Genomic DNA, 13,749 nt, shown 5'->3' on the forward strand with positions numbered 1-13,749 from the left:
AATTAGTTTCTAAAAGGTAATTTAAGGATATTAGGTACTGGAAGCCATCATTTAAAGTAAAAGTGTCAAAGACCGATAGTGTGAGCGCGTCGGTTTTTGAAGGCTACCACGAGGATTTACCTGGACAAAGCAGCTTCCCATTTCTATCGATAGGCCTCAAACAGCTGTTCTCAGCTACAAATAAAAAGCAGCTGGTTAGTGCATCAGAAAAAACTAGAGATGCTCCACTGTTACAATCAGCAGAAAGCTACAAAACAAAACACCCCCATCAATCAACCCCCCCCCCAATATAGGCAGTCCTCAGTCCACGCAGGAGCGCAGGGCGACGAGGAGGCCTGCCACGCCGAAACCACGCAAGGCTGGCCTAGTCACCGTGAGGAACTCTGCAGCCGTCCTGGGGCCTCTCGACGTTGTTGTTCAAACAGTTAAATCTCCGTCGGTTACACGTGTATAGTGAAATTTAAAAAACAGTAAAAGTATTATTTATACAGCAAGTTAAAACACTAGAAGCACTGAGGTTTTTTTTTTTTTTTTGGTAGAAAACATCAAGAGTAGTTTATACAGGGCTCACTTCTTGCTGGAGAGCTTACAGTACGGAGCGAGCATCTTTTCTACCCCGAGCGATCGTTTGCTCTGCTTCCAAAATGTCCTATTTTGTGCTTTCAACCTCATGAAAGGTCTGCAGGAGCTCCTTCGATGTGAGGGGTTTTGCCAGCATCACCTCCTCGGTGATATCATCATCCTTTTTGTCACAACCGCTGTCCTCACGTCCCTTCATGTCCCCAGGCTGCGGATCTTGTCTCTGGAGCGACAGCAGCGCCGACGCCCCCACGGCCAGCTACGTCTATCCCTCCGTGGACTTTCTCTGCTGCACCTTCACCTTTGGGAAGCGATTTGCTTCACCAGGAGTGCAAGACGCCATGCGGGCTTACCAGGGGACAATGGGGACAGCAGACCGTACCCTTCGCTGTGGTGCGATGAACACCAGACACTTCGGAGGGAGGTGATCGGTCACCGATCCGGAGGCACATCTGCTACTTGAGGGGCAGCCTGTGGAATGAAGAGCTGGCGGCAAAGCTCACGCTTCATGCGGCTGCTCGCGCACGTGCAGGTAGCGGACGCCGGCGCCACGCGGCTGGGCGGCTGACCTTGGTGATGAGCCTGCTAATTGAAATGCGCGGACTTTCATGCTTATGAAATGGATTAGGGCCAGTGGGCCCTATTTTTGCAGGTGCGAAGAGTCCTGCTTTGTGGGAGGGAGCACTCCGGGTTTTGAGTCCAAACGAATCCTTACAAAGTCGGGTATGAGCCGGGGGCAGGGAACAGGGGTAAAGCCTTCTGGGAGGACAAGGACGTTGGGGGCCTCTGAGTCCGCACTCAGACCACAGCAGATCGCTGAGGAGTCCAGAGTTCCACACTTACACTGTGCTACTGTGCGGCTAGCAGACCATGCCAATACACGTTTGACCACTGAGTTCTTCAATTAAAAAAAACGCATCAAAATACTGCCTCCTTACGGTATTCTTCCAGTTCACAAACCGTGCATCTTTGGGCCAGGCACCGCACCAGAAGCGACGGCGCAGCCAAGGGCGAAAGAGCCACGAACTCTGCCCTGACAGCGCCTCGTCGGATGGAGCAGGTGGGCTGCCACTCAAAGCCCGGCGAAGATAGGCGTGAGTGCGACAAAGCAACATACAGGGTATCAGGAGAATAAAAGAGATGCTCGTGGAGACCGAGCGCTCAGGGATGACGTCAAGTAACAATTTAGCTCAGGGCAACTGGGGGGCTGAAGTTAGCAGAGGGGAGGAAAGGGGACAGAGTTTTGGGAGAGGCTCTGAGAAGCCAGGCGTGGAGGGGTGCGGCGGGAGAGCTGGCACACTCGGACCTCTGAAAGCCAGCGTGGGAAGTGTGCTGGAATAAGCAGGAGAGGGGACCACAGGGGGCTGCGAGGCCGCGGTCAGACGAGGCCGGCTCTTGCAGGCGGGGTTGAGGAAGAAGCCTGCGTGCGATGGACAAGCGTGGCAGGGCACTGGGCAGGGGCCTGACGTGATCTGATTCGCATCCATTTAAGATCACTTGCTAGAAGGAGAATGGCTTGAAGGGGGGCAAGAGTGAAAGAAGGGAGACCTGCTTCCTGGGAAGATGATGAACTATTCATCTTAATAAACCACAATAGCACAGGTCCTGCTGAAGTGTACAGTCTGGTCTAAACACTCAGCCACCACCAGCAAACCGAGAGAGGATTCGCATCACCCCCCAAAATTCCCCCATGCCACCGTGCAGCCAACGTCCCCCCGCAATCCAATTCTCCACCCCTGTACCTAGAGCACGGGGTTTCTGTTCTGAATGTTCCACGTAAATGAGCCCTAAGAGTACGTGCGCTTTTGCGTCCAGCCTCTGCTTTGCGCGCTGAGTCCCCGTCGTGCAGGTGGTGGAGTTCGCGGCTCGTGCGGATAAGCAGCGTCCTGTTGTAAGGGCACGACGCAGCTTGTTCACCCGCTCACGGCTTCCGGACTTCTGCGCTGTATCCGCCTGTTCGTTATGAACATTTACATAGAGTATTTGCAAGGACATGGCTGAATTTTTCTTGGGCGAGCACGTAGGATGGGTAAGTGAATGCTTAAATTCCTAACAAGCAAGCTAACTCCTCCCCATTTTGCACTCGCGCGGGCCACCGTGGGAGCTGCTCACATCTTCGCTAGCACTTGGTTTTGTTGGTCCTTTATTTTCACCCTCCGCTGGGTGCGAGGCAGGGCGTCACGGCGGCTTCCGTCCGACAGCTCAGCAGTTTGACGGCTGATGAGACTAAGCGTCTCTCCTGTGCTTACTGGCCATCGGCCGGTGGGTGTTGTTTTGTAAAGTGTCCTCCCCCCTTGGGCTGGGCTGTCTTCTGATTAAGTTATAAGTATTTTTCTTACATAACCTGGATGCAAGTCTATGTCAAACGTGCTACAATTTTTTTTTCTCCCAGTTTGTGACTTGCCTTTTTAAATGCCTCTTGAAGTACACAAGTTCTAAATTTTGATATTGCCCAATTTATTAGTTTTTTCCTTTTATGGTGCTAGAGTCCTAACTAAAAAAAAAAAAAAGTCTTTTCCTCACGATAAAAGTAACAAAGATTTTCTCATAAGTTCTCTCCCAGAAATTTTATAGAAATGGTTTTAACGTTTAGGTCTGATCCATTTTGAATTAGTATTTTACATGATGTAAAGCAAAGCTAGAGGTTCATCTTTGCACCTTTGGATAGCTAACTGGCCCAGCACCTTATTTTGAAAATACACTATTTTTCCCCATGGGAATACCTTGGCACTTTTGTTGAAAGTCAGGGGACTTTAATATATTTGCACCTATTTCTGGATTCTCGATGTAGTTCCACTGTAAATATTTTTGGCTCAAAAACCACACATAATCTCTATTGCACATTCGTCTTAAAAGGAGCCCTTTAAAAGTGTGAAAATTATTCTTAGCTCACTGCACAGGAACAGGTTAGAGGCCTTGTTGTTACAGGTTATAGGCCTAGACAGCTTGCTGACCCCTGCTGTATGTCTGCTCCTATGCCAGGACCCACTGTCTTTTTTTTTTTTTTTAAGATTTTATTTATTTATTTATTTGACAGAGACAGCCAGCAAGAGAGGGAACACAAGCAGGGGGAGTGGGAGAGGAAGAAGCAGGCTCCTAGCGGAGAAGCCTGATGTGGGGCTTGATCCCAGAACTCTGAGATCACGCCCTGAGCCGAAGGCAGACGCTTAACGACTGAGCCACCCAGGCGCCCCAGGACCCACTGTCTTGATGCCTACAGCTCTACAGGAAGTCTTGAAATCAGATAGTGTAACTCTTGACTTTATTTCCGTCTCCCCTCAAATTATTAGGATACTCTAGGTTCTTTGCATTTCCACGTAAAGTGAATCAGCTTGTCAATTTCTACGTAAAACCTGCTAGGACTCTGAGTGAGGATGCCCTGAATCTACAAATTGATTTTGGGAGAATTTACCTCTTAACAATGTCATGTTTTCTGACCCAAGAACATGGTGCATCATTCCACTTATTTATATGCTCTTTGATTTTTCACAGGGATATTTTCTTGTTGTCAGTGTGTATGTCCTGCACATATTTCATTAAATTTATCCCCAAGTATTTCATGATAGCCAATGCTATTATAAATGTTTTCCTAGGGGCGCCTGGGTGGCTCAGTCGTTAAGCGTCTGCCTATGGCTCAGGGAGTGATCCCAGAGTGCTGGGATCGAGCCCCACATCGGGCTCCCTGCTCCACTGGGAGCCTGCTTCTTCCTCTCCCACTTCCCCTGCTTGTGTTCCCTCTCTCGCTGCCTGTCTATCAAATAAATAAATACAATCTTTTAAAAAATAAAAAATAAAAATAAAATGTTTTCCTAATTTCATTTCCCATTTTTTTGTTAGTAAACATACAATGGATTTTTGTGTATTAATTTTGACTTCTTGTTAAACTTCCTAGTTCTAGTAGCTTCTTAAGAGAATCCTTTAGATATACAGACAGTAAGCACACCAACAGTGCTCACCAGCACTGTATTAGGAAAATCAAACACACAAGGAGAGTAATTCATACCCACTAGCATGGCTACAATCAAGAAAGCAGATACAGACACTGGCAAGGATACAGAAAAACCGCAATGCTGGCACATTGTTAGTGGGGACGTAAATGGTTCAGCCACTCTCGAAAGAACGGCAGTTTCTTACAAAGTTAAACACAAATTTGCCATATGACCCAGCAATTACAATCCTGCAGATCTACTCAAGAGAACTGAAAACATGTCCACACAAAGACTTACATGCAACCGTTATAACAGCATTATTCATAAAATCCCCAAACTAGAAACAATCCAAACGTCTATCAAGAGGTGAAGAAACAAAATGTGACACATCCACAGAGTGGACACTAGTCAGCAGTAAAAAGGAGCACGCTTCTGACACACTACATCACGGGTGAACCTCAAAACTGCTGTGCTAAGTCAAAGACGTCAGCCACAAGGGAGTTCACATTCTATGGTTCCATTTACTTAAAATGTCCAGAAAAGTAAGTCTAGAGAGAGAAAGTAGATGAGTGGCTGTTGGGGCTTGGAATGCAAAAAGGGGAACAAGGAGTCTTTTTGGAGCAATGGAACATTCTAAAACTGGACTGTGCTCGTGGCTGCACAACTCTGTACGTTTACTAATCATCACTGACTTACGCTCAGAACGGGTGTTTGATGGTATGTAAATTATACCTCAATAAAGCTGTTAAAGCAAACCTAATGCTGAGGGAAGAGTTTCAGAATATTTAGTATGACCGAATTTAAATATGAAAACACAATATACACACATATATACACCTATATATGGAAACGTAATATAAACAACAATATGAATGCATACGAACACACCCAAATCAGATATACTGGTTGCATCTGGGGAGGGAGGGACAATTGGTCTGAGGAAGAGAATGTAGAGAATTTTAACTTTATTTGCAATGTTTCAAACAATAAAAACATGATATAATGTTAACATTTGTCCATGTGGGGTGGTAGGTGCATGAATTTTCCCTAAATTATTTTTTGTACTCCCATATTTTTTTTTTAAAGATTTTATTTATTTGAGAGAGAAAGAGAGAGAGAGAAGGAGCACAAGCCAGGGGAGAAGCAGAGAGGGAGGGAGAAGCAGACTCCCCACTGAGCAGGGAGTCCGACACGGGACTTGATCCCAGCACCCTGGGATCATGACCTGAGCCGAAGGCAGACACTTAACTGAGTGACCCAGGCACCCCTGTACTCCTATATTTTTTTTAACCAAAAATCAAAACAAAACTAAATTAAACCAAAAAACCCCGAAAGCAAACGTAAATGATTACCTAGTTCCTTGATTAATTTTAATTCCTTTATGGCTTTAATTCGAATATCAAACACCACCTAAAACAGAGAAATAAACTAGTGACTCTGTGTGCGTGAGAACAACAGGAGGGGAGGGCGTGAAGGCTGTCAGTGTTCGTGTACACAGCTCAGCTGACTTACCAGTTACTGGACAGAAGTTTCTGCCTACTTGAAAAAAAGATTTTTTTCCATCTCAGACATTCATTTCCTCTCTTCTACCAAGTTAAAAGCAAAAACTGGGATCTTAATTGTTAAGGCTTTACCAAACTGATGGTAACTAGAACGGAAAGATGGAAAGCTCAAGAAATAATTCTACCTACAAAGGCAAGAAGCTGAAAACCCACACTAGCCTTTCTAACAAGAGCAAACAAAAGAAAATGCAATTAATTGTATTTCTTTAGGTTAAGAACGATGAATTTAGGGCCAGTGAACATAAAAAAATTTAAAAATGGACAACGCTAATCCAAGGGCACTATTTAAAATTTTTGTTTAAATTACTTTTAGATTGTTTTCTTTTCTTTTTAGTTTAGGCTAACTGCCTCTAGGGCATAAAACTGGACATTTAGGGGTAAAAGTGATGTCAGCGATCACGGACTTGACCCTCCCAGCAGCGCCCCACACAGCACCAAGAAGGAACGAGGACAGGAGGAACCAGGACTTCACCAAAGCCTCCCACTTAGGGTCAGGGTGGCAGGTCTGCCGAGCTCCAGAGCTGGCTTTACACCGTCCCCTCCACGGTACCAACAACCCTAATGCGCCTTAAGAAATCAGAATATCTATAGAAAACATTCTAATAGGTTTCTTTTGATACTACAGAAAAAACACTTAATGAATCGAGACTGCACGTATGTAAAAAGATGTTTCCCAGAATGATGTTTAAGGCAACCAGGGTCACAGTCTTCAATGGAAAACTGCAGGACTCCCTTTTAAGAGCAGCCGGCTTTACATAGAGCACAGAGTACGACGCTGAAGGACTGAAGATCAGCTTAGAAAAACCACCACCAAAAAACAACACGACAACACGAAACATATATGCCTGGTTTAAAAAACAGAGAACAGATTGTGGGGAAAATAGCATTTTATATTTATCAATGCTAGGGGATTCCATGAACTAATTAAATAGGTAAATCCTACATTCTAATTGCACCTTTGGATAGAAAAAAGGCACATACCTTCTTGAAACATGCGAAGGGCTAATACAGGCAAACGAGCGGTTGTCAAATGTTAACAACAAAATGTTGGTTTCCTCCCCCCACATTTTTTAAAAAAGCAAGCCCTAAGTCCCACGTGAGGCCTGCACTCATGACCTTAAGATCAAGAGCTGTGTGCTCCGCTGACTGGGCCAGCCAGGAGCCCCAAAAAGCTGATTTCTTAAGATCTAGAAGCCCATGAGACAAGCGTTCTGGAAGATTTCAGGTCCTGCTTTCAAAATCAAACACTGTTAAGCCAGAACACTGTCCACCGGACTTGAACTGGAATCTACTCACTGTGTTCACAGTTGCTGATATTTTAACTTGCTTCTCTTCGGATTCGAATTCGCATAAATTCTGAACTTGGAGCCAGCTCATCTCATTCATACCAGTGAACCATCTCCCTTGTGTGAGCAACGAACTGTAGGAATAAAGACATTTAAAAAACGTATCTTTACTCGGTGCTTCTGTGGATCAGAAAAGCAATACCTTTCCTTAGGTAGCACTTCCGAAATTCTGCGCTTGTCCTCTGATGTGAGGAATTAAAGGTGAGCAAGGCCCACGGAGCCGGCGTGAGGACAGCGGTCTCTGCAGGGCAGTGCTAGGCAGCTGCGCGGGGAGTGCGTTTCGGGGCTCCAAGTACGCTCTGACTTACACAAATAACTCGTTACCCCGTTTTTTGTTTTGTTTGTTGTGTTGCCACATGTTTCAGGGAGAAGCGCTGTCACGGAATAATCCGCGGCCACTTCGGCCTGCGCACTGGGACCCCCGGGCGAGCTCTCGGAGTACCGACGCCAGAAGCCCGCCCGGGATTTGGATTCAGTTTCATAACAGGACAGCCGTGCACAGCTGCAGAGACAGCCGCTGCACAGAAGTGCCCCATTTAAGGGGTGTGTCATTCCCATCGCACCTGCTGTACGTTTATATGTTGGTGACGACGGCCTACGAGAACAAGTAGGTGTCTTGCTCTAACAAAATTTCCCTACACATAGTAGTAAAGGGTCTTGAGTAAAGGAGTGGCTTTCTATTCACACAGAGGCGCTGAATGGGTGGGCGGAGTCCTCTTGGGAGCGTGTACCAGAGCCCCGAAACACGATTCCACCCTTTATTTCAGCTGTTCCACCCTGGGACTACCCCTAAGTGAGCAATCCTAACGACAGCGAAGTTTGAGGCACAAAGCTGTTCCCTGAAGACTACCCTGAGGCGGTGAGCGACTGCGTGAGGACGGGGCGACAACAGCCCATCTGTCACCGCACGCAAACCCTCTATCAGCACTGAGCTCCCAGACCCTCTGGTTCTAGGAAGCCGGTTTTTGCACAAGAAGAACTGAGCAGAGGGAGATGAGGGGACTTGCACACGGCCACACCGTCAGGAAGTGATAAAGCTGGACACAAGCCCAGGCGGCCGGCCTGCGTCCTCGTCCTCACCCCTGCACAGACTGCCTCGCGTGGGAGCGCGGTCAGGTAGGCTACGACGTCCACACAGACCGCTACGGAGCCGCGCCACGAGGTCTGTGAAGAGTCTACAGACGCAGGAGTGAAAAGCAGGATGCAACTGTCCATGAAATAATCACTATTAAGCTTGAAAAGAAAAAAACCTTCAAAACAAAAAAATCAATTATTTGAGCTCAGGGCAACAGGAGAGCTAATGGTGACTGACCCTGCACGGGTACTGCAAGGACATTTCGGGCCTCCGGTCTTCACGTCTGTATTTCCCAAGTCCTAACACATGTCCTATTACTTTTTTAAACTTAGTTTGGGGGGTGGGGGGGGGAGGGAGAGGGAGAGAGAGAATCTTAAGCAGTCTCCACGCCCAGCACATAGCCTGATGCGGGGCTCGATCTCAGAACCCTGAGATCATGACCTTGAGCCGAAATCAAGAGTCGGGACACTTAACCGACTGAGCCACCCAGGCGTCCCACGTGTATTACTTTTCATAAAGGGACATATAATAATCTTTTAAGTAAGCAAAGTGCAGAAATAAATGCCTGGAAAACACTTGTCCGAAAGAGTAATAGTGATAAATACAAAGTAAAGACTGTTCTAAGCGCGCTGCCTCTGTGTCACAGCCGCTGTTAATGACAATATGGAGACTCTGACCGATCAAGCAGGGAACGGATCTGTGGCTTGAAATGTCAAGTCTTCAGTATAAGGAAACCGGAGGGTTACAGGGCAGGACACACTGACCACAGAAACGTACCGTAACAGACGCAGACAACAAAACGGAGACAGGCAGCACTTCTGAGCCTCCAGTGTGACTCGCAGGCACTAAGAATATGATCCCCCACGTAACTGCCCTCCCTGGGCAGCTGGGAGGGTCCCCACAGTCAGAAAAAGGATTACAATGAAAAACTGAATTGCCTTATGGGAGTCTTGTGAGAAAACTGACAAATTTAGCTAGATCTTAATATCCTCCTCATGAAAAGATTCAGGAACTTTCTTTGTGAGAATGTACCTTCAGTTTTGTAGTAAGTGCTAGCTGGAATTCATTCTACAAGATTCTGCTTTATAAACCACTAATCCAGATTATATCTCATCTATATCTACATTATTTAGTGACCTCATTTACCAACAAATAAAAATTTTTAAAAAATCACATTCCAGTATCATCTTCCTCCAAGTTGCCTAACCCAGAACACTCCTGTATGCGATATCCAGGACACAATGGTTAGAAACCAAAGGAAAATACTGAACTCTTATCAGTATTAAAATAAAGCTTTCGAGTTCTAAGAGACAGAACTATCATTAAAATAACTTAAAAAGGAATTCTCTTATGTTTCAGCAGGGTACCTGTTATCATCACTGGAATCCTGAACGAGAACCGAGCTCTGGTTCCGGAGGCCCTGCTCTCTGAACGTCTTCTTCAGGTCTTCCTCGGGAATGGCGACCCAGTTCTCTTCCCCAGCAGGGTCAGTGGCGCTGATGAAGAGGACCCCCACGGGCACTGCCAGGGCTGTGAGCACGGCACCCACTTCTGCATTGGACGGAAAGACATGTGGAGACTCCACCAAGCGCGGACACCTTTCCCCCTCGCTGCTTGTTGCTAGATGAAGAACGTGTAAGAGCAGAGGTTCGCAGTCACTTCCGGTTGGAATCGGGATGCCACCAACCTACGATAATACCAAGACAACCTTAGTATAGTTTCCGTGCCAAAATCAAGTCAAAATAATCACACAGTAAAAGACGACTCTTAGAGAATTATTTTTTTTTCGAGTGAAATGAAGTTTTCACGAATGTCTTGTATGTATCAGAACTTTAGCTTTTTCCTTTGAAACTTTCTCTCAGCCATCTTTTATTTTCTAGGAGAGCAATGTGGAGTGGAGACAGATGTGAGTCCTCAGCAGTGGTAGTAAAGCCTTGGGGGGAAAACAAAAGAAGAAAGAAAAAAGCCTTGGAAATATATGAGACGGACCAAGGACAGACCAGAGTGGGTGAGATGCTGCTCGCCCCTTTCCTGACCTGGAGAACCCCCTCCGCTCCCGGAGGCTACTCCCCTAACTCAGGGTAGCTGCCTGCCCCTCCTGAACCCCCTCAGCAGCAGCTGTGTTAGCGGGATCATCTGGACCACTGGAGGGACAGACCGACAGAGCCTCCGGCCCTGCAGACACACTTGACCAACATCTCCTCAGCATACGACTAACACTGACTGTACCTAAAATCTGTCAGACATTTCAGATGTTTTCTGGTATCTAGCTGCCTTCAGAGATGCTGAATAAAGTTTTCTTACGACACTTAAAAAAAAAAAAAATCCAAAACCATCGTGAATGTTTCTTCAATCCGTTCTTACCTCCACCCCATTCCATACAAAGAGGTCTTCCCCGTCCGCAATCTCCAGTTCACACAGCGTCAGGTCATCTCCTAGAAGATGAGCTCATCAGTGAGACTATTCGCCACAATCACCAAAACAACTGAAGGAAAGAAAGAGCTGAGACACTTAAATATATTTGTTTGAAAAAGCATTCTCATCAAGGAAAATAAAGAAAAAGGCAGTAACTGTATTATGTTGGTAGTATTTAAGATTATTTTTATCTTTATGCTTTTCACCACACTCTTCAGGTTTTTTGTTTCCCGCCTTAGGTAAGCGTCTCCCCGTGCTGTTACGTAAGCTCCATGAGCACCAGGACAGGAGGCACCGACTGCACGGGACGGTGTGTGCGGGAGGGAGGCTCAGGCAGCACTCAGCCCCAGACCCAGCACTAACTGGCTGGCTGTCCTGTGCACTGCGGCCCCATGTCCCGTTTACTTGTTTAGGAAATGCAGGTAAAAGAATTTTGTGAAAATCAAATGAGATAATTTACATAAGACTTCTCCCTGGATTTGGCGCAGTGAAGTCCACCACAGTGTCACTGCAGCTGCTACTGTTACTACCGTCTTGCTGTTATTCACAGGTAGTAAACACCTCTACGCTCGCCAAGTGCTGTTTTGCTACAAAATCTGAAGCTGAGAGTTGGGAGAAAAATAAATCAAGCCATATACACAAGATGTTAATGGTTTGAAACTGTTTTGCTAAAAAAAAAATCTGTGGTAATACAAAAAAATTCCACAGACTTTTATCATTTTTTGTTTTTTTAAAAGATTTATTTATTTGAGAGAGAGAGAGAGAGAGAAAGAGAGAGCAGCAGGGAGGGGCAGAGGAAGAGGGAGAGAGTGTGTCAAGCAGACTCCCTGCTGAGCTCGGAGCCTGACACGAGGCTGTTTCACGATCCTGAGATCATGACCTGAGCTGAAGCAAGAGTTGAATGCTTCACCGACTGTGCCACCCAGGCGCCTCCAGAGCCTTTTAAAAAACTGGTCTGGGGGAGAGGTAGCCTTCATTTCAAAAAAATAGAAAATATTTCTGTGTTAGCAAAATTCACACGTTAGAGAAATCAGATAAATTTTTTAAATCTTTTTTTTAAATTCTAAATTTTTTAGAATTTTATTTTTTTTAAATTCTAAATTTTTGTTTGAAAACCGACCATGTGATGACAGCCTAGGTAAGAAAGTAGTAGGTCAGGGGAAAGACTGGCTAAGAGCAGAAAATCACAGGTGAGCCCCACAAAATACAAATATAGGAAATGAGGTGCGGTGTTTTAATATTTATCTTACCATCAAGCATCTGGTAAACGTGAAGTCCTGCTGGTACAAACTTGGCCACACTAAGAACCATATCTCCTTCCCAAAATTCTAACAGCTACGGAATATTAATGGAAGAAAAGAGAAATGAGAAGTAACATAAATATCACATTTCCAGGTAAAAGAACACCACTGTACTCTTTTTCCTATGTTTAGATGATACAGGGAGCTAGCAAATGAGTATGCCCCTCCCACCCAACACCAAAAACGTGGCAAGAAGACATCACTCGGTGCTAAATTAGCCAAATCCAAAGATGCTCCATCTCATCCATTAGTGCCTGGAGAAGGATGACGGACACAGTGAACACGAGGACCACCGTGACGACTGTGCTAATTTACAGGAAGACCGCTTTTATCAGAAGGCAAACAGATCAACACGCCAGCCCAGATATCTTTGTCCAAAAGAGCAAAAATCATTTAATTAGCACCATTCAGGGAAAAGCAGCACGGACCCTAGCACACATCAAAATTCTCACTAATCTGAAACGAATGTTTTGAACCATAAATTCAAAAAGTGGCATTACCACTTCCTATATGACCATGGATTTGTTTTTTAAGTTTCTAGATCCAAGACTCTGGGGACTGGTCATCTCACCAGAATAATGTCACCCATAAAGTCAGTCATATTTCGTCTCTCTCCACAATAGCACAAGGTAGTTCTCTTCAAAAGAAATTTCCTGGGGCGCCTGGGTGGCTTAGTCAGTTAAGGGTCTGCCTTTGGCTCAGGTCATGATGTCAGGGTCCTGGGGCCAAGCCCCACATGGGGCTCCCTGATCAGCGGGGAGCCTGCTTCTCCCTCTGTTCCTAGCCCTGCTCACGCACTCCCTCTCTCTCAAATAAATAAATAAAATCTTAATGAAAAAAAAAAAAAGAAATTTTCTCTTTAGAAGTGATTAGTTAACTGCACCAATCTTGTAGCCGCCTGCCAGGGGCTTACTTCTAAGAAAACAGAGATGTGCACGCCAAACACCAGAAAGCAGACTGGAGCGAATCAAAAACCTATGAAAGTGAATAGGCCTTTTCCATTTGAAAGGTCCCCCTGGACAGGGTCAGCCCCCCTGCCCACCTACACCAACACTGCAGGACGGGCTCAGGGATGAACTTTTAATGGAAAAATTCAGAAACAGTAGGAAATTTTAGAAATCCTGATACTAATCCAACACTGAAATATCATTCAAATCAACTAAAATTAACAAAGAAACTGGCCTGCTTTGCTTTTACAAGAGAAAAATAAAAAAAAAGAAAGCTAATGATTTGGGGGACTGATGAGAGTTTTCCAGAAAATTAACTTATTTCTGCAAAAAATAAAAGACTACATTTTCTTTTTTTTAAAGATTTGAGAGACAGCACGAGCGAATGTGCACACACTAGGGGGAGGGGCAGAGGGGCAGGGAGAGAGAGAGAATCTCAAGCAGACTCCCCGTTAAGCTCAGAGCCCAACTTGGGGCTTGATCTCACAACCCTGAGATCATGACCTGAGCTGAAATCAAGAGTCAGATGCTTAACTGACTGAGCCGCCCAGATGCCCCAAAGGCTACATTTTCTATTTTCCTTTTCCTTGATCAG

The 13,749-nt window shown here is 45.5% G+C and overlaps 1 protein-coding gene across 8 annotated transcripts in view; it reads right to left on the reverse strand.

Annotated features, from left to right (window-relative positions):
- The window catches only part of USP40 (ubiquitin specific peptidase 40), a 75,578-nt gene that overhangs the window by 24,527 nt on the left and 37,302 nt on the right, over positions 1-13,749 (reverse strand). For 7 of the 8 annotated variants that reach the window (XR_007188452.2, XM_057305708.1, XM_044380698.3 and 4 more), the window contains 6 exons: positions 12,157-12,241; positions 10,856-10,926; positions 9,859-10,178; positions 7,367-7,490; positions 5,861-5,918; positions 121-174 (listed from right to left, as the gene is read on the reverse strand). Coding sequence is in view for 7 of the 8 variants with exons in the window: in XM_057305708.1 (XP_057161691.1) it covers positions 121-174; positions 5,861-5,918; positions 7,367-7,490; positions 9,859-10,178; positions 10,856-10,926; positions 12,157-12,241 (712 nt within the window). In the remaining variant the exon portion in view is untranslated. Of the gene's footprint in view, positions 1-120; positions 175-2,321; positions 3,590-5,860; positions 5,919-7,366; positions 7,491-9,858; positions 10,179-10,855; positions 10,927-12,156; positions 12,242-13,749 lie in introns of those variants that run through there. The other variant, XM_044380727.3, reaches the window with a different exon arrangement.

The sequence above is a fragment of the Ursus arctos genome, unplaced genomic scaffold, assembly GCF_023065955.2.
Source record: "Ursus arctos isolate Adak ecotype North America unplaced genomic scaffold, UrsArc2.0 scaffold_1, whole genome shotgun sequence".
In the NCBI taxonomy this organism is placed as follows: Eukaryota; Metazoa; Chordata; class Mammalia; order Carnivora; family Ursidae; genus Ursus; species Ursus arctos.